At 48.6% G+C, this 26,491-nt stretch overlaps 1 protein-coding gene across 4 annotated transcripts in view; it reads left to right on the top strand.

Annotated features, from left to right (window-relative positions):
- UNK (unk zinc finger) overlaps positions 1-19,646 on the top strand; it is a 65,932-nt gene extending 46,286 nt beyond the window's left edge. For 2 of the 4 annotated variants that reach the window (XM_044982936.1, XM_044982938.1), the window contains exons 11-17: positions 3,889-3,957; positions 4,562-4,736; positions 6,030-6,131; positions 7,625-7,813; positions 11,828-12,009; positions 12,743-13,000; positions 13,388-19,646. In XM_044982936.1, coding sequence (XP_044838871.1) covers positions 3,889-3,957; positions 4,562-4,736; positions 6,030-6,131; positions 7,625-7,813; positions 11,828-12,009; positions 12,743-13,000; positions 13,388-13,543 — 1,131 coding nt within the window. In that variant the 3' untranslated portion in view covers positions 13,544-19,646. The remainder of the gene's footprint in view (positions 1-3,888; positions 3,958-4,561; positions 4,737-6,029; positions 6,132-7,624; positions 7,814-11,827; positions 12,010-12,742; positions 13,001-13,387) is intronic. The other 2 variants (XM_044982937.1, XM_044982939.1) reach the window with 2 other exon arrangements.
- Positions 19,647-26,491: the final 6,845 nt, after the last annotated feature.

Here is a 26,491-nt window from a genome sequence, read left to right as displayed (position 1 = left end):
GCATGGCTTAAGAAACCGGGAATTGCAAATCTATGTAATGTGTCTTTGGGCTCAAAGTGCAGGGCGGGCTGTGTCTCCACCACATCTCCCTGCTAAGTACAGCAGCTTGTAGCCGTTGTTTAAAAACAAAAGAAAAGCCACATGCTCGTTTTCCATTGCAAGTGCTGTAGAAAAGGAGTCACTGGGCAGCTCCAAGGCTGAAGGGCCAAGAGAACCCCAGTCTCCTGCTAACAGAGGCCAGGCCCGAGGGAGACCCTGCTCTGGAGAAAACATGGGCAAAGAGCCCAACCTGAGGAGGAAGCGGGAGGGAATATAAATATGACACTTAGAAGGGCCATGTCTCCAGATGAGTGTGTGTGAGTGAGGCCCAGTCTGCACCACAAACACATTGTGTTCTGGCACTGTGCTCTGACATAGTGTGGTGTTGCGTGTGTGCATGCAGCCAAGTTGTATCGTACCTATGCTACTGAACTGTGCTAAAGCCCTGTAAAGAAAAATCTACAATATTCAAATGGAGGTGCCCAAAATTAGGCATCTAATAAATAAAAGCGGTCTGATTTTTAAGAGGTGCTGAGAGGCCACAGTTTGCATTGACTTCAGTGGGTCCTGCAGGGTCTCAGCACTTTTGAAAATCAGGCCAGGAATTAGACACCCAACTTTAGGCGCTCATATTTGAACATTTTGGTCAGAAGCTTTTGCCTAGTTCTGTAACCTGGGTATGATGTAGATTTCATAGTGATAGTATTTAAATGAGCCATCTCATTCCTCTCTCCTTGAGATGAATGAAGGGGAAGTTGCACCTTTGCTGTTATTGTTCTTTGGTTGAAGATAGTTTTTGGCAACGCTGAGCTAACAGAGCAGTAATAATATAATATTAACACTTAGCACCTACATAACTCTTCATCTTTAAAGTGATTTTCAAACATCAGCTCAGCTAATGTTTAGCTAACAGCAAAAGATTGAGAATGCTCTTCTCAAAGAAATGAAAGATGGACTCTTACATTTCCCCCAAAAATGAAAATTTACAGTTGGCAGAAAACTAGGCAAAGACCCAAAATTGGAGTCTCTATCTTCTGCCATTTTCTGCTCTCATTGTGCTACTCTGAAGGGATCTGGGCCGTCCATATTAAAGTTCACATTAGTGAACCAGGCTTTCTGTGATGCTCCATAATGGTTCAGTTGAATGCATAAGTAATATGTCATCCAAAACACATGCCCAGTAAAACAGGGTGGTTGCTTAGCATGCATGCAAAAGCGACCACAGTACAAGTATAAGAATCAGAATGTAGCTGGATAAATGATACTAGGTTTTAAAAAAAGAAAGACAGCAGATTTAGCCAAGAGACCTGAATATCTGGCCTGGCTTCCTAAGCAAGTAACACAAATAACTTTTCATTAAGGAGTTTTCATGCTGTGCACAAAAGAATTAGCTTTAGATTCTATCAGGTTGTGACACAAGACTGGAAAAGCTGTGCCAATAAACCCCCTTTTAGTATTGATCCTCTTCCACCCCTTCATGTGCAGTGGGGACGGAGTGTGATGTACAGCACGGTCTCAGAGTCACGACTCCTGGGTTCTGTGCATGACTCTGCTGCTGAGTTTCTCTGGGACCTTTTGGCAAGTTGCTTAACCTCTTCATGCTCTAGTTTACCTAGGTGTAAGATGGGCATGATAACACTTATTGCACAGTGGGGTTGTACAGGTTGTAAAGGCTTTTAAGCACTTTGGATGAAAGGCGCCAGTAACCTGCAAACATGCTGCACAGCAGATCTCTTCTGTGCTGGATGTGGCATGTTCTGTGTTTCATCCATAATTTACATCACTCTTTCCTCCCCCACGACTCAACAGAGCAAATTATAGATTGAAATTCTATCTCCGCTTTTAATTTTTCTGCCTGTTTTGGTTAGTTTTGTACTCTCTGATGTTATTCAGAAATACAGGCGTTTCTTTACTACTGTACCTGGGCATGAAGGAGAAAAATGTGGAGTTTTTAACTGGTGTTGCACCAAATTCAGGGTTGCAGACATTGGGGCTGGCCCTGAAATGTATTAAAAACCTTCAGTGAGGCTTAGCTGCAACATTGCCAAGTGTGTTGGCAAGAATCCTCTCAGCAGGGGTGGGAAAAACAATGGGCAGTGATTCTGTTTGTATGCGTGCGTCTCTCTCTCCACTCTAACTGCTGACTCCTGCTTATGTCACATTTTGCATTCAGATGAGTGTCAGCAAGGAAGAGATGCACTGGGTGATCTAGCAGGTGTGTTATCAAACACACGCAGATGTGCTAACATAACACAGCATCAATTGCACACAAAGAAAGACAAGCCTGAGATCAGTTCAGTTGTGACTGCCACATACACACAGTGCACTATTTAGGGAAAGCAGTACAGAAAGATCTTTGTGTCCATATCTCACCTGCCTGTTCACCAGACCGTGGCCCCCTGTGGGCATAAGATTAAAGTGATAAAATGAATCAATTAAGTAAAACAAGAGAGGAATTCTGTGCTCTTCTGCTGCTCTTTCTCCTCTTAATTCATTCAGGTGACAGGGTCCATCCTCAGCAGTCAATCATTCATCATTTTCATAGCAACTTTTTTTTGTCTAACTCTCCATCCCATCTTTCCCTCACCCCAAAAGGGTGAACCAAAAAGCTGAGGCAGATCATGGCAGGCAAGTGCTTCATTTTCTCTGATACTGTTGTGCCTCATGCCTGAACCTCCCCTTCTCCCTACTCTCTTAGAGCTATTTACTCTCTGTATTCTCAATACAATGATGAACAGCCCTTTTTATGTCTGGAATGTGTTTCTCTGAATCACAAGGATCCTGCCCAGTAAATGAAACAAGCAGAGCAGATCCTGGGCACCTTTTCACAGCCTCAGGGTGTGTAATTGATCCCATGTTGTCTTCTGTCACAGATACAGCAGGATAACAGCAGCCATACCTCCATAATAAACCATTATGCAATGACATGCTCATGAGGGAAGTTTCTTCCTGACCCTCGTTATTGTAGTTGGCGGTTGGCTAATAATGTCCTGAAGCAAGAGGCTTGAAATCACTTGTAATTTTTTTATCTGAGGTAGTGGAACTGTGGATATATTTTTTTCCATATAGATATCCACTCTGTTTTGGAATCCCACTAAGCTCTTGGCTCAGTGGCATCTATAATGGCATTGAGTTCCACAGGTTAAAAAAATGATTTCCTTGAGTCTGTTTTTTTGGTTGCTTTTTAATTTCATTACATGTGTCTTTATTGTTTTTGTTAATGGGAAATGAAAGTAGGAGAGTCTGGCTCACCTCTACCCTATCTTTTTTACATCAGTAGATCTCAAAGCGTTTCACAAAGGAACTCAGTATCATTATCCCCATTTTGCAGATGGGGAAATTGATGTCACTTTTTTTCCCTCTCCTTTTTAAACTAAGTAATCCTGGTTGGGACCTTGTCTGGAGAAGTAGCAAAATAAACAGTAAAGCATCTTGTCAAAAATAAATAAATCTGAAAGTAAATAAAAATGTAATGTGCTTCCTACCAATTTTATTGGAGAATGGCAGAGACTATGGGCAATGGAATGGAATCCATACTTGGTCTTGTATTCTTAAGAAGTTATTAATGTTAATGAAGGGGTAATTCAGTTAAATGCAAACATAATTGCAATAGATCCGTAAATAACTGAGCAGAATGTCCGTGTATCGAGAGGGCGAGTGATTCAGGGGGATTCTCCTTTGTTAAACATCCAGCTCCGCTTTTTGGATTCTAAAGCATCCAGGACAACCTAATAGAAGGGGTGGGGGCTGTGCATGTTCCTCATGGCCTCTCCAAAAGCCATCAGTCAGCCATTTCCAATTTAGCTGTTAATCCCCCTGCTTATCTTTTGTTCTGTTTATTTACTGCAGCAAGCGAAAATAAAATCCCATTCACTGGAATACAGGAGCCAGGAGCAGCCTCTGTTACAGCCCAAACAGGTACGGTAATGCCAACAGAGCTCTGAGACCTTGCTTGGAGCTCACCCCACCTCAAATGAGAATGCTAGCCAGATCTGCGGAGCCAAACAAATCGGAGGAAGCCAATGACAGGCCAGACGGAGTCGGGGCACTCTAGGTCAGAAATGATCTTTTGAGAAGGGAGGGCCCTCCAGGGGTTTCTGGAGACTTGTGTGTGAAGGCCAAGGCCTGCGTGAGTTCAAGGTAGCTTCACAGTTCTGGACTGTGGCAGAGAAAGGGTCCCTGTAAAGAGGGTTTCCTGTCAGTTTCCAAGAAATGTGTTTGCTGAGTGAGTGACCCAGACCCCTGATTGTATACTACCTGTGGGTCATGTGAGTTCGTTTCAGTGAGGCCTGAAGGATCTTTGTAAGGCTAAAAGGAAACAAACCTGTAGACATGAAACACAAACAGTTAATCTCCCCCTCTTTCCCCGCCCCCACACTGGTGGCAGTAACCATCTGTCTGAATGGGAGCAGCAAAGAACACATTCACTAATGTGCCTTGGCTGATGCCGTATCTCTGCCTGTTATTGAAGTGATTCTTTTGTGGATATGTTTAATTTCTTACCTCCCCCTTCTTGTTTCAGGACATACTGGGGATTCTTCCAGTGGGCAGCCCTTTGACTTCCAGCATCTCTTCCAGTATCACCTCCAGTCTGGCAGCAACACCACCAAGCCCCGCTGGCACCAGCAGCATCCCAGGCATGAACGCCAATGCCCTTCCTTTCTACCCTACCAGTGACACAGTGGAGTCTGTTATAGGTAACACTGCTTGTTTATTTACACGGAGTGAGGCTCTCAGGAGGGGCTCTTCAGGCATGAGAATTGGAATAACATGTTGCAGCCATGAGGCTGAGGGATGTTAAAGTGTGCTCTAGTTTCTTATCCCACATTTCCCTGGTAGTGTTGGCACCTCCCAGCAATTCTAGGGTTTCTATGACTATGGCTCAGCAGATCTTTTCTGCAGATCATTACGGATGACATTCACCCCTGCACAGAGGATCAGCACCAGGGCTATGCACTCCTTAAGTGCAACTTGGGCCTTCAAAATAGTGCTTAAGTGAGGTTTGATGGTGCATAGATCGTAAGCTTGCCCTCTGCACCGGGGTGATTTTCACTCTATATGAATAACATCTGTTCCTGAGAGAGTGCGTGGGTTTGTCAGACTTGGGGTATACACTGTGTAGAGCAGAAAATCAGTGACAGTCTCCACAGCTACAAATTCTTTATTTTCCCTTTGCGGATTTTAACAGGAGGGGCTGGTCAGCTGTATGCTGATCTCTCCCCATCCAGAGGTCCAAGTGTAGGACAAAGTCCCTAGAAGAGTAGAGCAAGGGGCTCCCATAGGGGAGTCACTGCTGTTCTGTCAGTTAGATTCTTTGAATCCTCTTTCATGAGCCAGCATTTCTGATGTAAATTAATTACAATGATAAAAGTAGTCAATACAAATGAACAGGCCCGGGGGGCGGGGACACATATATATATATGTATGTATATAAGTATATGTATAGCTGTAGGTCTGTGATGAGGTATATTGTAATGAAATGGTTAGATATAGCATTGGGCAGGCACTATGTAAGCTTTCTTCACCTTATACTGTCTTTGAACCTCAGACCTGATTTGCAATCTGCCTGCTGCTGCTAGTCCCTTTCTAGGCCTCTCCTCAGTATGTTGGTGATACAGCACTAGCCATAACCAGACAGAACATGGGTAGGTGTTGTCACATAGTATGAACTGAACCGGAACATCACTAGGGGGGAGATCTGTGAGGATTGCTATTATTCCAAATTTGTATGTCTGTTTTCATGTAACTGTTGGGAACGAGCTGATATAAAATCTTGGGGAATTGGGTCAGGCAACGGAAACCAATATGAAAAGCTGCCTGTTACACTCACCACGAATCATTTACTAGCGACTGCACAGGATCGAGAGAAGGGCTGAGTACACTGTCCAGTAGACAGCCATGGCTGTTGCAGTATGTAGGCTCTTTGGGCCACACTATCTCTTGAAGTTGTTGGTCCTTTGTAACATAATTGGTACCTCTGTGTCCGGCAGAATCTGCCTTGGATGACCTGGACCTGAACGAATTCGGAGTGGCTGCCCTGGAGAAGACATTTGACAGCAGCACGGTGCCCCACACGAGTGGCATCATGATAGGTACATGAAAGCAACAGAGCTTTCTGTGATCGTCTGCCAAGCAGTGTTGCCAGATCAGCTAGGCTGAACCAGCCCACAAAGTTCTAAAACCAGCCTCAAAAAAGATTTATTGGTTGGAAGCAACAGTTGTAACTAACTCAGGCAACCAGTGAGAGTCCTGAGAGCAAAAGATCACTCTCCATGGCTAGCAGAGATGAGTTCTTGCCAGTGGCCTAGGAATGTTTCTGAGATGAGCATGTTTTGTTTGTCTTGGTCTGTAAACACCGACCATCTAAAATGTGTCTGGTAGCTATAAAAACAGCTGAAAATATAGCAACCCACATCTCCTGAGGAAAATTCCAGGAAAAGTCACAGGGAACCCAGTGACCTGGCAATACTGTTCTACTGTCACAGGATCATTTGTAGTGTATGGCCTTATGTCAAAGCATACAATGTATGTCTCATCTTCTGTATGTGACATTTGAACCGAGGTCCATTTTGCCTGTCTCTACTGGCTTGAAAGTTATAGATCTCAGGACTCTTTGCAGAGAGCATTGGTGACTATCTGCCACCATTGCCATACTCAGTGAAACAGGTTCTTCTGAATGACCTAATGCTCGCTCCATAATGGCTATTATTTGCCTATGCAGCTACTGCTCAGAACCTTACCTGAGAAACCAAACTCCATTCTGTGGACGATTTTAGATCCGATCCCCCTCAAAGGATCAACATACTGATTCAACATCCAGATTCTGTGTGCTCTGAGGGCCCCATTCCTGCCACAGCTCAGCCTTGTTGGCCTAGAGAGACAAGAAGCATGGAATAGAGGAAGTGTGATCTTTCTGTCGCTTCCTTTAGGTCTGGGTGTTAACCGTTGCCTTTTAAGCTGGGATATATCAGTACAAAATGGAAGGGGGTGGGGAGAAAACTCTTTGGAGCTATCTGTGCAGCAGGAGGAGACTGCTCTCTGGTGTAGTGGAGCTCGACTCTGTTACCACTAGATGCAAGCTTTCAAGTACAGCTGAAGCCAGTTGCTCATTTTAGATTGACCAAGTGGTGATGTGATCCTCTTCCTGGTGACTGCCGGAAGTGTATTGGTATTAAAAAAAGGAAGAGCAAATTTTGCAAGTGAATCTTCATTCCAAAGCTGCTCACTTGATATCTAAAACAAATGGTCTTCCGTAGGCTGGCAGGGACTGTGAACTCCGCAGGGGGAGCGCATTCAGGGTCTGGAGGGAATGCCTCTCTCTGCTTTGGCCAGTTGACCAGCAGTCTTGGCGTACTCTGAAGGGAGTCACATCTGGTCCTACTTGGCCAGAAGGATGCTGGCCGCAGTGCCCCTTCTGGAGGTTGAGAGCTGTGTAATGTAGAAGGGAAATGGTGGGAATTCCTAGGGTTCCCCTTTTTGATAAGGAGAGGGAAGCTAACATCTGCTGTTCTAAACTCCTGTGCTGTGCTCTGGCCCATACTTCATGATCATACATTCCCATCCTCTTTGTGTGTTCTTTGTCCAGGTGGGAGTTTGCTGCAAAGTTCTGCTCCTGTAAATATCCCTGGGTCCCTTGGAAGTTCTGCCTCTTTTCACTCTGCCTCTCCTTCTCCACCGGTCAGCCTATCATCGCATTTCCTCCATCAGCCCCAGGGACACTTAAGCCAATCAGAAAACACATTCTTGGGGACATCAGCTTCTCATGGATCATTAGGTAAATGCACAGTGTGTGTGTTACATGTACATACGTGTCTATACCATGTAAGTATTTTCTTTTAAGTTAACTTTAATTTGAATGTCTTATTTCAGTGTTGCCATTTATACCTCTCCTTCCCATAATAACAACAATACTGCAAGCTGCTTTACCAACATGTAATTAATGAATCTTCACAGTACTTCTGTGCTAGAGGGAGCAAATATCCCCATTCTACAGATAGAGAAATTGAAGAAGAAAGGTTAAGTGACTTGCCCAAGTTCACACAGCGCTAATGATGACTTGCTGAGGTGAGAACTTGGGAGTTCCTGGCTCCCCCATCTTGTGCTCAAACGAATAGACTGCATCTCTTTCTGCTCAGAGCTTAGGGCGAGTGATTATAGCTTAAATCCTCAGCGCAACAGAGCTGAGGTGGAGAAGGGAAGATGGTTTTAGGCCACCTTCAGTTCTTGGGAACAAACGGGGGCTGGACTGGCCCTTGGAGTAATTAAGAGCATCTTCAAGCATACTGTAGAATATAAGAACATAAGAATGGCTGTACTGGGTCAGACCAAAGGTCCATCTAGCCCAGTATCCTGTCTATCGACAGTGGCCAATGCCAGGTACCCCAAAGGGAGTGAACCTAACAGGTAATGATCAAGTGATCTCTCTCCTGCTGTCCGTCATCACCCTCTGACAAACAGAGCCTAGGGACACCATTCCTTACCCATCCTGGCTAATAGCCATTAATGGACTTAACCTCCATGAATTTATCCAGTTCTCTTTTAAACGCCGTTATAGTCCTAGTCTTCACAACCTCCTCAGGCAAGGAGTTCCACAAGTTGACTATGCGCTGTGTGAAGAACAATTTCCTTTTATTTGTTTTAAACCTGCTGCCCATTAATATGCCCAGCTGCAGTTCCCTTCATATTGCCATTCTATAACCTGGGCTCAGCAGAGTGCAGCAGTGCTCCAGCCACATTCCCTTCCATCCCCACCTCCACTCCCCAAGGTGGGCCCCCTACACTGAGGACTGTGAGCGGCACAACACAGGCAGAATTGGGGGAGCAGGATCTGTTAAGAACCCACAGATATTTCAAGAAATCAAATCATTTGATTGGCTGAATGTTACAGTGACTCTTTTGTTATCAACAACAACAGACAACAGGGCTTCCTTTAGACAATAGTGAGAGAGCACTTATCAAACTTGGGAGATTTTTTAAATTTTCAATGCTAAATCTCAGTAAAGTAGCTAAATGCTTCGCTAATCTATTGCTTCATGCATCTAACAACGCTATGTCTCATGTCTTGCAATCACATTCTTTGCTTGTTCAGAACAAGCCTTTTTGGTCTTGCTTGAATGGCTTATACAATGACAATAATGAGAAAAGATCTATCAGAAGTGTTTAATTACAGCTGGTTTTTATCATGGGAAAAGTCACAATTTCAGTAAGAAAAGGGAAACGTAACAGAAAACATTATTTTAATAAAGCTATGCTTTTTATTTCAGCAGAAAAATGTTAAATAGCTTGTATGCATATAACCACACAGAGTGCACCACACAGAGTGCAGAATCCAATAAATGGAATAAAATTGCAAAATGCATTTAGTGATCTGAATTTTTTTTTTTTAAAGCAAAATACACAATAGAGGAGTGGGGATAATTTGAGTCTTTTCAGCTTTTGATAAGGTTTTCTGACATAGTAACTTACCGGTTTAGAATGTAGGACTTGTCCATACAGCTCACTGAATGCAGCCGAGCTCGAATGCCTAGTGTGAATAGTTATTGTTTGTATGTTTTTATTATTTGTATTACTGTAGTGCCTAGGAGCCCTAGTCATGGGCCCAGAGTGCTAGCTGCTGTACAAATACAGGGAGCTTACAGTCTAAGACCAGAGACAACAGATGGAGCCAGACAGGCAGGGGAGCACAAGGAGACAATGAGACTTCATGGTCAGCATGATAGGCTGTGGTATTGGCACACCAGCAACCTAATCATTGCCAAACTCCCTTTCAAGAAATCTAGAACAGCAATAAAAATAAAACATTAAACTTCCGTAGGGCTCCCTTTCCCCCACTGTCAATCCTTTTGCTTTACCAGCAGGAGGGCAAATGGACAGACATTCTCTCCTGCCTCTAAGCCAGGGAAGCCAGGGACAGTTTTTGAACCAGCATAACTATGTCGGTTGTACATGCATCCGACGAAGTGAGTATTCACCCACGAAAGCTCATGCTCCAATACGTCTGTTAGTCTATAAGGTGCCACAGGACTCTTTGCTGCTTATGTCGGTTGTGGGATTTTTTTTTTTTTTTGACAAAATAAGACATCAAATAAGTGTGGATGCAGTTATACTGCTATAGAAGTGCCTGACACCGGTATAGTTTATTCCCCTTCCCATACAGGAATAAGCTATGCCAGTTTAAGGCACCTTTCCACCATTAGAGTTGCATGTGCACTAGGGCATTGTGTTACTTTTATAATTTAGTTAAAAGTGGTACAACATTCTAGTGCAGACAAGCCCTGAAAGAAGCAGTAGAGACCCCAAACTAACCAGTTTCTGCCACTGGGTTTGAGATGCCTAGCAAGGGTAACCAGCTTCTTGGTTCTTGAGTGCTGCTTCTGACTGAGATGCTCCCTGCATCTGGTCTGTATGCACTGGTTTAACTTAAATTTGGTCTTCAAATTAGTTTGAGTTAAACTGGTGCAAACCCCTGTGTGGACACTCTTACATTGATTTAAACCTGATTTATATCAATTCTGCTTAATGCAGTGAGAAATTGAATTAAGCTAAATCTATATAAAATTGATCAGGTTTAAATTGATGTAAGAGTGTCCACACAGGAATTTGCAACTACATCACTTTTAAACAACCCTTTCATTAAACTGGTGCAAGCTGGTGAGCAGACAAGGCCTGAGTACCCAGAGCTCTCTGCTTTGTGTGCACCAGTCATCCCTCAGCTTCTTGTTGATTCTGCCCTGGATGAGGGCTACAGAGGTTCATTCTGAGTAAAAACAGAGACTTTTTTATTGGCAAGACACAAATCCTGGATTCCATGACCAATGTGCGGCCTTGTTCATCATATATTTCCTTCCACTGTATCACCCAAGGCCCTGAGTCCTACTGTGAGAGGGGAAATGGGTTTGAATATGCTAGGCTAGGAATATGGCTATAGCTAGATCACTGCCTTCTTAGTGCTCGAAGATGGCATGTGTGGCACTGATTTGCTTACTGTGGAATCCGAAGTCACACCTGGCTTTGTCTACACAGGCAAACAAAGTGGGTGTTTGCAGTCAAGAGAGCGCAGCAGTTCTCAAACTGTGGGTCGAGATGCCCAATGACCCCGTTTTAATGGGGTCACCAGGGTTGGCATTAGACTTACTGGAGCCCACGGCCCAAGTCTGAGCCCCACCATCAGGGCCCAAGCCCCACTGCCTGGGGCCCAAGCTCAAACCTGATAGCTTCAGCCCTGGGTGGCAGGGCTTAGGTTACAGGCCCCCCGGCCAGGGCGAAGGCCCAGGGCAGTGGGGCTCGGGCAGGCTCAGGCTTCAGTTCCCCCCCTCTGGGGGTCATGTAGTAGTAGGGGGTCGTGGTGCAATGACGTTTGAGAACTGCTGAGCTAGCGTAAGGCTAACTAGGCTACTGCATGACAAGCTGAAATGATCTTGGGGAAGTTAAACTGTCTGTCACAGGAGCAAACCGGGGGATTTCAGTTGGGGGTAAGCTAACTTGATTGAAAAACTCCCCTTTAGAGCCTGTGTAGACAGAGCCACATTCAAGAGGAGCTTCTTTCTGGCGGCAGGAGATGTCAGTTCCCAAACTACACACACAGCTACCTAAAAGTGTGAGACCTTCAGTATGTGAGCATTGCTGTCTCCAAATGGATGACTATCTCCTGAAGGAGTGAACTGGTTCCTAAAACAATCCTCTGCCTTCTAAACATTCACTGTGAGCCCCGGATTTCACAGGGGCAGGGAACAAGTGGGGAAACCGCCGACACCTGTGACATAACCCTCTCTGTCTCCTCGTGAAACAGGTTTAAATGGGATGAACAGCAGCATATGGGAGCACTTTGCTTCTGGGAGTTTTTCGCCCAGTACCTCACCTGCGTTTCTGTCAGGTCCAGGTGCGGCTGAGCTGACGAGACTGCGACAAGAACTGGATGAAGCCAACAGCACAATTAAGCAGTGGGAGGAATCCTGGAAACAAGCCAAACAGGTACAGTGCAATTTGCGGGGGATGTGGCAATGGGTTGTCAAGGCATAGCCAAAGAGGGTTTTCAAACATAGAGATGATGTAAGGTGATGTAATTCAAACCCTCTTAGAGCCAGAATCCCTGAGAGCTGGTGTACTTCATGTGCTTAGAAGCTGGAATGGTTTAAGGCCTTGTCTACACACTAAAAGTTGCACCAGTTTAACAAAAAGTGCCATCTTACACCGATTTAGTTAAAGTGGCACAAAAGACTGTGTGGACACTTCGTATTTCAGTTTAAAGCAAGTTTATTTCATTTTAGCATAGTCAAGTAGGAATCCGTTTAAGCTAAACTGAAAGCAGCCATTTTTAAACCGAAATAAGAATCTCCATACAGAGGCTCACAGCAGTTTAATTAAATTGGTGTAAAATCACACCTTAATTAAACCAGTGTAACTTTCCCATGTAGCCAAGGCCTTAGTTACTGCAGAGAGTAGCAGTGATTTAACTTGCACTTTCTTACATCCTTCAGTTAGCCACTTTTTTTTGCTACACCTCTCCTTTGGTGTCTCGGCATTCAAGTTATGCCAGTGCACACACCACCTCGGAATCTGGCCCACTGACTTTAAGGGGGTGTAAATTTCATGTTGGTAAATTGGTGTGAATCTAAATAGGTAGATAAGTAAAAGGGAGTCTCAGCTGGTCTCGGATGCTGGCAGAGGGTTTATACTGACTCCCTCTTATTGCTTGGACTTGCAGGCATGTGATGCTTGGAAGAAGGAAGCAGAGGAAGCGAACGATCGTGCCAGCACAGCCAACATGGAATGCGAGCTGGCCCGGGAGCAGAGGGAAGCCCTGGAGATGCAAGTGAAGAAACTCCAGGAGGAGCTGGAGAGGATCCATGCTGGCCAGGACCCCCAGCTCCTGCGCTCATTCTCTGATCTAGAGACCCTCTCACTCTCCACACTGTACACCCTACAGAAACAGCTGCGCGCCAACCTGGAGAGAGTCGACAAGGTGAGCATGAGGGACCTTGGGGTGGGAGCATTTCGCTTACCTCTTACTTTCCAACTGGTCTGTAGAGATCTAAGGCCTCATCTATCCAGCCAAAACAGAAGTTAGCAACTTTTTTGCTCAGCCTGAGTGAATATAGTCAAACTGAGTTATAACCAGATTGAACAAATGCTGTAGCCATGGTCTCTACAGCTACAGAGACCAGGGCTATAGCTAGAGTACAATTTTAAATCTAAGTAGGTCAGGGAATAGAACCTACAAGTACCCAGGATCTCAGCTCTCAATACACCAGCCTGTGCTGCCTCACTTTCACTTCACAAAACTGATGGGAATATACTCCACCGTGTGCAGGTTTGTGATGATTATGTTTTGGTTTGTCCTCTCTTGCAGGCAGTATTTCAGATGCAATCAGTGAAATGTCTTAAGTGTCAGGAGGAGAACCGGGTGGTGTTACAGTGCCAACATGCCGTGCTGTGTGAAATGTGTGCCGAGGAGGGCGAATGCCCCATCTGCCATCCTAACAGGCCACACACTCTCCAATCGTGACCATTCAAGGACACTTGGTTTCTCATATCAGATAGAACTTTTTAACTTTATATATATATATATATATATACATATATATATATAAAAAACAAAAATTAGTTGCAGAGCACTTTTTAATATTTTACATCCCCCATCTAAACTGCCCCTCTCCCACTCCCCACTAATTCTAACCGTTTAGGAACTTTGAGAGCTGTTTTTAATACAGTGCAAAGGGCCATTTGCGAAGAGTCTGTGTTTTTCCTCTTTTCTATTTAGGATATAACAAATTTTTGACTATTTTGGGGGTTTTGGAGTTGGGGAGAGGGGCCTCCAGGTGCTTTCCAGAGTGAGGATTGGACTCATGGCAGAGGAAGGAGATGAATCCCCATTGCTCGATCATGTCTTCAAACCTTCACTCTTTTACTGACCCAGCTTGTTAAAGCCATCCCCACTGACAGAAGCCCTGTTGGGTGTCTGCTGGGTTAGAGCTTTGCTCACTCAGATGCTTGCTGATCTTTGAATACACAAGAACTTTGCCTGTCCATTTAAACAACAAAGTTCACTTTTTAGAAGGTTTTTTTACACAATTTGTATATTTGTAAGAAAAGGGAAAAAATACTGAATTTAAAGCAACTCAGGCCAGGCCAGGCCAGTGGCTAGTGTACATTATAGGTATGTTTGGGGGTCCTGGGGTTGAGAGTCCTTAGAAATACTGCCCAGACTGCAAGCTAAGGCTAATCCATAGAAGGGAGGTGGAACCAGAGGTTCTGTCTCTCCCCCTGGTGGCATCTTGTCGAGATGTATTTCAGCTTCAGGTCGGATGGTAGTCTGGGGACTTGCTTCATAATTGCATGTGGAAGAGATTCCAGTTGGTGAGTGAGAATGTCAGGTTGGGAGATGAGCTGTGAGGTGATGACCCTATTTGAACTGGCCAGATATTTCCTGTGTCACTGCCTCAAGGATAACAGGGTTTGCACAGCTCTGTGCTCTCCATGATTTTCTGGTGGGTGAAGGTGAAACCTGAGCTCCTCCTGGGTTCTGAGGCAGGGATCAGAACCCAGGAAGTTTGTAATTTTTCTCTGGCAGTGCATCTGGTTAATATTTAGCACTTTCAGTAATCAATTCTCAGAAGATCTCTGTGAGGGGTTCTCCTTCCATGGGCAGAGCCATTGCTGTGCCATGGTAAACAGAGGTATCCACACCAACCCACTTATTTCTGCGTCACTCTTGGGTTGTTCAGCCCAAACAGGCAGGCAGTTTGCAGGACAATGATAAATGCTCCATCTGCTGTTCCCCAGCTTCACTCTTGCTACAGGTGCCACTAGTACTCTTGCTGTTGACACAGCATTATGCCAGTGGCAACAAAATAATTTCCATCATAGAGCAAATCACTGCTCCATGTATTCCAGCCTTAAACAGTGGCCAATGCCAGAGGCTGCAGAGACAGGTGTAAGTTATTTCTTCCTGATCACAGCTGACCACTTTATGCCCTGAAGCATGATATTTGATAACACTTGTGACTTTTAAACTTAGCTAGTGTAACTGCAGATACTATTCTTATTCACATACATAACACTGATTTGAAACTTTACTAAAGCTAGTTTGCTCAGTAATGTCCAGTGGCAGAGGATTCCACAGGGTGATTATACAGTTACTGGGACAAGATACAATGTCAGCTGAGAAAGGAAAAGAACTTTAATTTCAACTGGACATTGAAAATCCTCAAACCACCAACCATTGTGTACAAACATTCCTGGTGACTTGGTGGAGTTAGCAATAGAGTCTAACCTCCAGGTGTCTAGCAGACAGCAGCCGGACCTGGGGAGTGTAACAGGAAAGATATGGTGCCACCAAACTTGATCTCCTTCTGGTAATGGGGACAGAAGGGAAAGGAGGTACTCAGGTCCCATGAACACACTTCCTTTTCCAAGACATTCCTTTTCCTTGTTGCAAGGAAAATCTTCCGGTGTCCTTGGGCTCTCTCTCACTCTCCCACCTCCTGCTGTGCTGGTTCATCTCTTGGACATTCAGCTTTCTGCAAAGACTGGCTGGATCCTTCTAGGGGATCTGACCTGCTGTGAGCACCATGGATCTTTACCTCCAAGCACCATCAGCAGGGGAGCTCATGCTACCTTCTACTTGTTCACTTGGGCTGGCGTTGCAATTTACTCCTAGGTTAGTATGGTGGGGAAGGAGAGAGGGGGGAACCTCCAGATTAGCCCTACACCAGCAACAAATGTTCAAGTTCATTGTTTCGCTCCAGGAAAAACAAAATGCCACTGGCCAGGACCCTGTCTAGTAGCTGAGCTTTTCTACAACCATTTCCTAAGTGTAAATTGACTTCTGATTTCAGGGGAGGCAATAACCTGCTGGGTTCCCAACCAACTAGCCAACCAGGTCATTAATTCCTGTGTATTCTCTTTCACCGTACGGGGCAGGCAGGTTGTGAGGCACTGGGTTTCACAGCTCTGAACAGGCACTGCAAACAGGCTGACATTAATGGGGCAAACTCCGCTCTCAGGTACAAATGCATGACTCACAGTGTGTGTGTATCTGAGGCCTGAGTTTAACAATGTTTTATTATTACCCATTTGTGGCTCTATCCTGCAGTATCTGCAGTGGCAAAACTCCCATCAGCGTCTCTCTTTCTCTCTTAAGCATTTTTAATGTAGACAGCCTCTAGACACGATAACACACATTGAAAAGTATCTGTTCTGTCTGAAAGGACAGTAACCTCCAAGTCTGGGAGTTTTACCTGCATTAAAAGCTGCAGGATTGGGTCTCTAATCCCATCAGTGACTCCTGGTTCTGGGTGTTTTGGGCTAGTTTACCCACCTTCCCCACCCTGGAAGTGCACCGGAAACCCCAGCAGCCCATGGTTGTTAATAGGAACAATTAAACTGTTACCAGAGACTTTCAAAGTATTTCGTATTTAATGCAAGGAAATAATTAGATTTGCTTCCATGATTCCATCCTTCCTCTGCAGGGAAGGGATTAATATGCATTCCCAGATGATTTCTAAGTGCAGCTCTGTGTAGTTGTTTCTCCTCCCCCCCCACCCCCCATTAACTTGTTTTTGGTAAAAATGCTTTTTTCCATGTGTATTTTATTGCAACTAGCATCAATTTTTTAATTTTTTTTGTATGGAGCGATACTGCTGGGTGACTATTGTGGCTATGTTGTTTGGTTATAGCCTTTGAATGTCTGTGCCATGAGGTGGGGCTGGTCTCAACGGCCTGCAAACCTGCCTCAGTTTGATCTTAAGGAAAGATCATTTGTTAAAATGTATGAAAATTCTTTTTTAAAAACAAATGAAAAACCACAAAAAAGGGGAAGGAAAAACCCAGTGAAAATGAAATTTACTGAACTGTTTTGGTAACTAATGGAAAAACAATAGGAAATAAACTCTTGAATCAGGTCTGTAATATTTATAAGCTCTGAAGCTGATCAGCCCACGTGGCTACTGGATGGAAATTAGTTTGTAATGTTTGTTTTTGTTAACATTGTGGTTTATTACTCTCCTTCCTTCCTTCCTGTAGGATTGTCCATTGTGACTCCATGCTCTTTAGACAAATCGGTTTGTCCAGAGAACTGGCTGCATAATTGCAACTGATTCCCACAGGGGAAGTTCTGTGGATGTGTTCCCCTCTCCTCCCAAAGTAACATTGACCCATGATCAGCATACTCATGTCTGGCCCATTAGGATTTGGTAATTCCTCAGTAATGCAGAACTAGTTGGTCATGCTGAGGGGAATCAGACTTTTCCCCATTGGCAGATTGCTTAGCCAAGTGGGGTCCAAGAGAAATTCCAGCCTGGAGAACTATATAGTTTGCCTTCTGAGCAAAACACAGTTTCTCTGTATCCTGAAGGACCAAAGAATCCAAATTGGAAAGAATTGAAATCCTCCCCCTACCTGCCCTCAAATCCTGATTCTCCCCTGCCCCACACCAATCATAGCAGAACAGGTTGATTAGCACCAGGTGTGAAGTGTGACGCTCATCCCCAATACAGTGTATTTTGACTCTCTCTTTGTACAAACACAGTGACTTTTTCTCTCCTTCCTCTGGTCCTTTAACAAAGGCTTTTAAAATCTAGGTTTCTATGAATTTTTAATTGCTGCTCTTTCAAAACATGAAATATCTGAAATGTGAATGATTTCTTTTGCTCCAGATGGAACAGAGAAATTGGTCTTTGTGCATTTGATCAATAATGTCGGGGCCCATTTCTTGCTAGAAATTAGAAATAAAATAAGAGTGAGTTGGGGTGTGGGGGCAAAAAAAAAAGGGCAAAGGCTCTGACTCTCTCTAGCAGCTGTTGACTTTACATCATCTGAGCCAGGTGGTACCTGCATGGAGCCACTGTGCTGCTCTTAAAGCAACAGAATTCTGTGGTCAGCTTTTGTGTGTTATAAAAAGGGGGCCTGCTGAAATATTGGTGCTAATGCATCCAGCCCCTCTAATGTATTGTCACATGCTGTGTATTTTGGAGCAGAAAAGTCCATAGTGTAATGAATGGAATAATTAAATCAGCCCAAGGGGGCCCTTCTATGGACTGAGTCACATTAAAAGAAAAAGAAAAAAAGTCTTAGTCAAAGTGGACAGTTTCCAGCCCTTCTGAATTAGCAGCACAGTTGGCTGATGCTAAATAGCTAGGGCATGTCTGGGAACACCCCCCATAGCTTCCACCCCTCCACACAGAGTCCTTATTGGATAAGTAGCATTGGAAGGGTTCCCTCAATGACTAATTCTGCCTGCTTGGCAGTTTCCTAGCCATGACTTGAGGGAAGGGAGTATTAATTGTGTTGTGAAACCACAGTATTCTTAAAGGTCAATAAACTTGTACTTTATTATGAAAAATATTCAAGTCTGTCCACTTGAAACAGATGAATTAGAGCAACAATATTCTACATAGATACTTACCTATATATATATATATATATAAATGCTAGAAAATCTTTGTAGAGAATAGCTATGAGCCTGAGCATTTCTCTGTGTTTGGGAGGCTACAGTGCATTTACATACCATGCTTAGCTCATCTCCTGACCAGATGGACACCCAGCCAAACCCAAACTGTGGCAGAGAGGGGTATGTGGCATAGTAGTCAGGTGATATGGGGAAATGGCCCAACCAGGGAGCACGTTTTAGCTTCCCCCAAAGGGATTTCTGCAGCTGTTCTCATACAGAAGGGGTTTATACCTTCCATACATTTCCAAAGCTTAATCTGAGCCACTAGCAAGGGCTTGCACAGTTCAGACAATGAAGAGAATTCCTCACCGTGTGAGGAAGAGTTTAACGCTGAATGGATTCAGTAATTCATTGGTGTTCCACTAGCCACAGTTCATCCTCTTGTTCCCTCTTCCTCCGCCTAGAAGGCAGAATATTCTTACCAGTGTTTTCTTCCAGGATTATAATAATCCCTGGAGCACTGCAAACCGAAAATAGATATTACTGGTGTCAAGAAAAGTATTGCAAAAGTGAAGTATTCCTGCAAATTAGTGACTGTGGATCAAAGATATCTATGGGGCTTCCCCACTCTGTAGCTTCCGATGTTAAAATAAATGCGTTAAACAATACACACTACAGTAGATCTGGTGGCAGTTCTTGACCAATCTCTCTCTTGGCCTTCCCGGAGAAGGAGCATTGGGAAGGAGCATCCCTCAGTCTGTGTAGGCGGTGGCAGAATGGTAATCCGTGGTGTGTACAATGTGTTGTTGATTCCATGTATAGACTGTGATTGCAGCTGTCGTTCTTTCTCGTATTCTGTAAATACGTGTTTTGGCTGTCGGAAACCTGGTTTAGACTCTTTTTCTCGGCAGAGTGAATTTGCATGTGGGGCTGGAAGGAATGCAATCTGTGTCAGAGTTTCCAAGGGCAGGATGGATTTTCTAGAGGACAATAAATTTTTATTTTTTTGCTAATAAAAAAAAACCCAAGCAGCTTGTGTGTGTATGTGCGCACAGTGCATCCGGGCAGTGGGGTGAACTTTCCGTGCGCCTTGGCCCCGCTCTTGGGAGCGAAAGAGTGCCTGAAATGAAGCCAATTACAGACCCAGCTCACTGGGATACAGCGCTAAGAGAGCCTGGGCACCTCCCAGACAGCTGTGTAGCTCACATTCCTCCCCCAAAGAGTTTACAGTCAAGATGTATCTATATGATAATATGTAACAGGGCTGAGACAGTCCCATCCATGGAATGACTGAGCCACATGAGACTCTTGGCAGGTGCCTCCAAACTAGCCAGGTTCGTGGGCTTGGCTGAGAGATCAGGTCTCAAACTCTTTCTTCAAGAGGAATGAGACGTAGGGTCCTGTTCTGTCCTGATTTTATAGGGACAGTCCCGATATCTGGGGCTTTGTTTATATAGGCTCCTATTACCCTCCCACTCCCTGTCCCGATTTTTCACACTTGCTGTCTGGTCACCCTAATGAGATGTAGCGTGGATGAAGAAGTGGTCCCATGATGTAATCAGTAACAGTATCAAAGGCAGTGTTAGAGCAGGATCCTGGGAGTGGGACCTTGGATCTGTTCCCAGATTTGCCACTGACTCTGTGTAAAATAGCATTAAAAGCACGCTGAGATCCTTGAATGACAGGCACTATATGGGTACATTGGTGGCGTGGAAGATGGCAGCTGTCACAGAGAAGGAAGATCTTTGGAAAATGCATTTTTAATACAGATGTCACGGGCCTTTGGATCAGGCCTTGTGTGTTAGGAACTAGCTGGGGACACTGCAGCATCTGTCCTGGCTCTGTGTGGGGCTGGAGGGGCTCATGCAGGGTTCCCATCCCCACCATGGTGTGTCAGGGGTTAGAGTGGGCCCATGCAGCATCTCCATTTCCCCCCCCCCCCCCGGTGCATTAGGGGCTGGAGTGTCTTGTGCAGCTTTCCAATACCCTCACCCAGACTCCAGCTTTTTATTATTCAAATGCCTCTTGCGCATTGAACTTTATCTTGCTGGAGCTATGCAAGAAAGCACCTCAGGACAAACGGCCTGAGCCCAGAGCCCGAGTTCCCGTCAGGGCACCACTGTCCCGGAGTTCAAGCTAAAGCAAGTCAAAGACGTAACATTAGCTCACGAGCAGGCCACTGGGATTGGGTGTGACTCTTGGAGCTGGCTCAGCACACCCTGAGCACTGGTGCTGCCCTGGATCTGGATTTCACTGCTGCTGTAATGAGGGGGGCTGATCAAGATTTGCCAGAGTCACTCGTGGTTTTTGGTGCTCAACTTGAGACACCCTAAGAAGGCTGAAATTTTCAGGAAGCCCCAGGTTGTTTAAGATGCCTCTAATTTGCATCCAAAATTGTCTGTCACCTTGGGAAGGTCTGGCCTCTATTTCAATAGCCTACATTGCTCACGAAAGATCCCAGAGAGCTTCACTCACAAGACCCGTACGGCACCCTGAAAAGGCAGCCAGGTTGTCTCTGCTCACTCTGCTGCTCTGCTGACACTAGTATCAGTCACTGGGGGGTCAGTTCAGTAGCTACTCTAAGAGGCATCCAGTCACTATGTGGCCAACTGCTCCCTCATCCACCACAGCTGCGCTGCAGCAATCAGTAATAACATTATTTAATTACACCTTGTGTTCACCTACCGCATGGGAGCTGTTACTAGGTGAACGGTTTGCAGGGGTTGGTAACAAGCTTGTCTGAGTAACAGGAAGGCCAAGAGACACCCGTCACCATTTCCACTTAGAGTGGGAGACCAATCTCCGGTGTCGTCCCAGCTCCCAACATTTCCCCCCAAGCCTTCTGAGTCAATGTGGCAAAGTCCCTGCCAAAGCCATGCTCCTAGCGAGAGCCAGAGGAGGACTAAAAATAACACTGCATGGCCTCAGCTGTAGCTCTGGGGTGGGTTCACCTCTCTCCTGGCCTGGAGCAGCTCCAAGGGCGACGTTATTTTAAAATGGTAGTAAGTAGCTAAGGTTTTGCCACCTCTCAGCCACCAAATGTTGTTTGGTTCCGCACCTCAGGTGCCTCGCAGCAGCCCTGGCTCACTGTCAGGTTTCCAACAGGGAACTTGGCATGGGCTGGAGTAAGTCATTAAGCGGCCATAGCCGCCCGCTGAAATCTGGCCCCAGCCCTGAGCGATGCTGTGACTAGGACGCTGTCAGGCACGGTCGCGCCTCGGCTGGCCCGTGAACCCCTTACAGCAGGTGTCAGTGCAAAAGAGTCAGCGAGTGGCCTTTGCTCGTGCCCAGGGCGGGGAGCTGCCTGGACCTGGTAACAAACGGTGTGTTGACCTGTGGGGCTCATCGCTGCATGGAGCCGAATGCCTTGACTGGCCGCTGACCTTGGCTGGAGCAAAGGCTACGGCACAGCTGTGCCATCAGCGGCCCTCGGGTCCTGGGCAATAGAAAAGGCACCGCATTTGACTTGGGCTAGGACCTGCTGAATGGCCGCCTCAGGGCGCTTTGCCCACAGGCAGCCAGGGGTGCGGCCTCCCCTCCTCCACAGCACAAGCCCCCGCCTCCAAAGCAGCGAGGCAGGCAGTCCCCAAGGGCTGCTCGCAGGGCAGGTCGCCCATCGCTAGGGCTGCCAACTTTAATCCCTGACAACCAACCACCTCCAGCCCTGCTTCGCCCCATCTTGTCATTTGAGGCCCCGCCCCTGCCTCACCTATCCCGTCTTGTCCTCCCCCCCCACGCCCGCCGCCTGCTGGCGCTCCAGCCCTGTCCCTCCATCCCTCCCCCACGGGACTCACCTGCCGAGCCAGGCTGGGAGGAGCCGATGCCGCGTGTGCCCAATTGGGACACAGCGGGGGGGGGGGTGTCAGTCCCCGGAGTGAGGGGCTGGGGGGTGGGTGGGAAAAGCGAAGGTGGGTGAGGGGAGAGGAGAGAATTGGGGCACAGCGGGGGGTAGGGGCGGGGCCGGAGGGGGGGGGGAATTGAGGCACAGCAGGGTGGGGGTGGGGACAGTCGGGGGGAACGGCAGAGCACGGGGCCGGGAACTCGGGGCACAGCGGAGTGGGGAGGGTCGGGCCCTGGAGCGAGGGGCCGGGCGGGATGGGGGAAATTGGGGCACAGTGAGGGGGGGGGGTCCCCAGAGCGCGGGGCCGGAATGGAGAACTCGGGGGGGGGGCAGAGCGCGGGGCCGGAAACTCGGGGCACAGCGGAGTGGGGAGGGTCGGGCCCAGCCCTGGAGCGGGGTGGGGGTGGGGGGGGCTAATCGGGGCACGGCAGGACAGGGTGGGTGTCCGTCCCCGGAGCGAGGGACTGGGGGAGGGGGCTGTCCCCAGAGTGACGGGCCGGGGAAGTGAGGGCACCGTTGGGGGAGGGGAATCACACCGGTTACAGTGCCCGCCCCGCGCCCCAGTAAGTGTGTGTGTGTGTGGGGGGGGGTAACGAGCAACTGCTGCTGCTAGGCCCCCCCCCCGCCCCCCCCCCGTGGCAGAGGCCCTTTACTGCAGGTACCTGGACGGCCCTTTTGGACCAGACGGTCTGCGCCAAAACCGGACACCTGGGAGCCCTACCCGGGAGCGCCGCCTCGCAGGGGCGGCTCCAGGCCCCAGCACACCAAGCGCCTGCTTAGGGCGGCAAGCCAGGGGGCGGGGGCGTCCCGCAGGCGGATCCGCTGGGCCCGCGGCTTGGGTGGAGCAGCCGCAGGCACGCCTGCGAGAGGGCCACCGGAGCCGCTGAACTGGCGACCAGCAGAGCCTTGTGCTGCACCAGCTGCCAGACGCAGGCAGGCCTCTGCCCCGGGCCTCAAGCAGTGGCCCTGTGGTGGATCAGCCCCCACATGCGTTGCATTGGCAGCTGGGGCTGACATCCCCCCCCCACATCTGCTTTACTGACGGGGCACAGATTCCTGGCAAGACAGGAAAGTGGTTTGAAACCAGCGCTGCTGCTCTGTGAGCTTCAGCTGTTGTGGCAGCACTGGCTATTTAAACCCCAGGGTTCATGGGGAGCGTTGCGGGGGCGGGGGGGGGGGTGGCAGCAGTGCCCAACTGGGGGTGTCTGTTACCCTAGAAACAAGTCTGCACCAGAGCTGATGCCTAAGTAATCTGCTCCCACTGCTGGCCTGTACCTGTATTTCAGGGCACCTATATAGGCCCTGATGCAATAGGCTCATAGGCTTCTGCCCAGGACTGGGGCAAGGTGGGTGCTGTACAGAGAATTTGGGGAGGGGAGTGTACAGGGAATTTGCTGTTGCCACCCCCTCCACACACACACACACACATCCCAAGCTGTGTATTTTAGCATCTCCCCCCCACCGCCCCGGCCATATGGGTTCTAGCCATTCCATGCAGCACATCAACATCCCAGGAAGCCTGATTCTGCCCATGCCCCCACTGGTGCACAGGGCCGCCCAGAGGGAGGGTCAAAGGGGGCAATTTGCCCCGGGCCCTGGGCTCCGCAGGGGCCCCCAAGCAGGGCCGCCCGGGGGGGGGGCAAAGGGGGCAATTTGCCCCGGGCCCCGGGCTCCGCAGGGGCCCCCAAGAGAAGAGCGGAGGCTCCCGCCTCCGCCCCTCTCCTGGAGCCTCAGCGCATCAAGCACCGAGTCTCCGGCGGAGCCCCTGAGCCCCGCCCCGATCCGAGCCGCGTGGTGAGGGGGCGGGGCTGGGAGCTCCAACGGGGCCTGAGCCCCGCCCCGCTCAGAGCGGCGTGGGGAGGGGGCGGGGCAGCTGCCTCCGCTCGGCGTGGAGCTCACAGCCCCGCCCCCTCACCACGCGGCTCTGAGCGGGGTGGGGCTCAGGCCCCGCCGGAGACGCGCTCGGGTAAGAGGCCGAGGCCGGGGCCGCCGCCGCCAAAGCGCAGCCCGGTCTTCGGCGGCGGGGGGGGGCCCTTCTGTTCCGGGACCCGCCGCCGAAGTGCCCCGAAGGCCCGCGGCGGGGGACCCCCCCCCCCCCGGCCCCCGAATTACCGCCAAAGACCGGGCTGCGCTTCGGCGGCGGGTCCCGCTTCGGCGGTAATTCGGCGGTGGGGGGCTCCCGCCGCGGGTCTTCGGGGCACTTTGCCGGCGGGTCCCGGAAGGGTCCCCCACCGCCGAAGACCCCGGAATCCTCTGGGCGGCCCTGCTGGTGCAGAGCAGGCATGCCCCTGCTGGAGCAATCGTTACACTGCTGCAGGTGGGCAGCCCCTCAAGGCCTGTGTTTGTGACAGGCTGACCCTGACCGAGGCATGGGGCGCTGCGCCGTAGTGGTGTAGGTGCAAGGAGCTGGCTGCCGCTGCGTTTCACCTGACCTACAGGAGTGGGTTAAGGACTCAGCTCTGCTGCCCAGAGTGCAAGCAGGGTGTGGGCTCCCCCGCCCCACGCAGAGCTGCCTGCAGGGGGCAGAGCAGGACTGGCAGTAGTGGGGCACACCTAGTGCTTGGTGCAACAGGCAATAGCCTACCCTGCATAGGGGCATGCTCAAGGAGCTGCTATTACAGCGCCCGCCTCCTCATCACAGCCACACACCCCCACCCCAGGCCACAAGCTGCTAGGCCTCAGGTCGTGCAGGGTGGGTTCATGGCTGCCCAGAGCAGGGAAGGCAGGTCACTGGCTCTGTGCTGCAGCTCCTGTCCCCCAGCCTCTGGAGCGCAGGGCAGCCGCCAGCTCCATCGCCGAAGCCAGCAGGGTGTTGGATGAGGTTGGGCTTAGGGCTCAAAGGCCTGTAACCAAACATGCCTCGCTGTGGTGGGGCAGCCCTGTGGGAAAGAACCGCCTGGGCCCCACCCCCACGCACTGGTGCCGCCCGCCAATCATGCCAGTGCTACACAATGGAACCATTTGGCAGGAACCCAGTAGGCCCGTCAATGTTTGAGGAAAAGTTAACAAAAGCCTGTGGCAGCATTTTGACTCTTCTGTTCTGAACTAGGTTAGAGTTTGTTTTAAATAAATGTAAATGGCAAAATCCCACCACCCCCATGCAGTGCTTGGACCATCTAGAAATGAAACATGGCCATAGGGGTGGGGTGCTGAGGTAGGTTTCTAGCTGCTTGGGGTGCTAGTTCCTAAATAGAATTTGTCAGAACTGTTGTGAGCACTTGGATTCAGGACAAAAGGAAACATCAAAATATCAGCCTAGCCCAGGGAATGGAAATTCTCACACTCTTGACCTGGTTAGTCACTGTAGCACCCATCCTTGCTCTGCTGTGCTTATGCATCATGTACTCGTGTATATAATTTTGCCCCCCCCAGCGACAGAGAGTTCCACAGGTTAACTGGAGGCTGTTTCCTCTTTATTGCTTTTACTTTTGTTGAACTATTGACCTGCAATCACAAACTTACTCCCTTACAGTACAGCAGGGGATTAGCTTTTAAAGGGCTGGAGCTTTGTTTTAAATAAGAATAGCTTATTTGTGAGAACCTTAAAGTAGGCTTAGCTGGAGCGCCCCCCCCGCCCTTGCCTAGTGAGTACAGAATGGAGCTGCCCAAAGCCATGCTGATGCAGGGACTTACGAGTGGGCCATGTCTGGAGGGACAACAGTGAGCACGTGTAGCACCCCACCGTGCCAGGTAGTGCGAGCCTCACGGTACAAAAGGGGAGCAGAGGCCCAATGAATCTGGGCCCTTACAACTCCTCCTCCACCTCGGGCGCTCTGGCGTTGACCTAGTCGCATGCCACCACAGAGTGAAGGTAGGGGTGAAAGTGGGCTGGTATGGGCCGGTATGGTGTACCGGTTAAAAAGTGGTCACCAGTACTGGCCTGTGCGCAGCTGCCGTTAAAGTGCTGCTGCGGCAAAGGAGCAGATGCCTCGGGGCCAGCGATTTAAAAGCTCAGTGTGGTACCTACTTTTCCTGGTAGCAGAGAGGGGAAGCTATCTAACGAGCAGGGGCGGCTCTAGCGATTTCGCCGCCCCAAGCACGGCTGCACGCCGCGGGGGGCGCTCTGCCGGTCGCCAGTCCCGCGGCTCCGGTGGACCTCCTGCAGGCACGCCTGCGGATGCTCCACCGAAGCCGCGGGACCAACGGACCCTCCGCAGGCACGTCTGCGGGCGGTCCACCGGAGCCGCCTGCTGCCCTCCCAGGGACCGGCAGAGCACCCCCCA

This window comes from Mauremys mutica, chromosome 12, assembly GCF_020497125.1.
Source record: "Mauremys mutica isolate MM-2020 ecotype Southern chromosome 12, ASM2049712v1, whole genome shotgun sequence".
NCBI classification, from domain to species: Eukaryota; Metazoa; Chordata; order Testudines; family Geoemydidae; genus Mauremys; species Mauremys mutica.
This window is presented reverse-complemented; position numbering and strand designations above follow the sequence as displayed.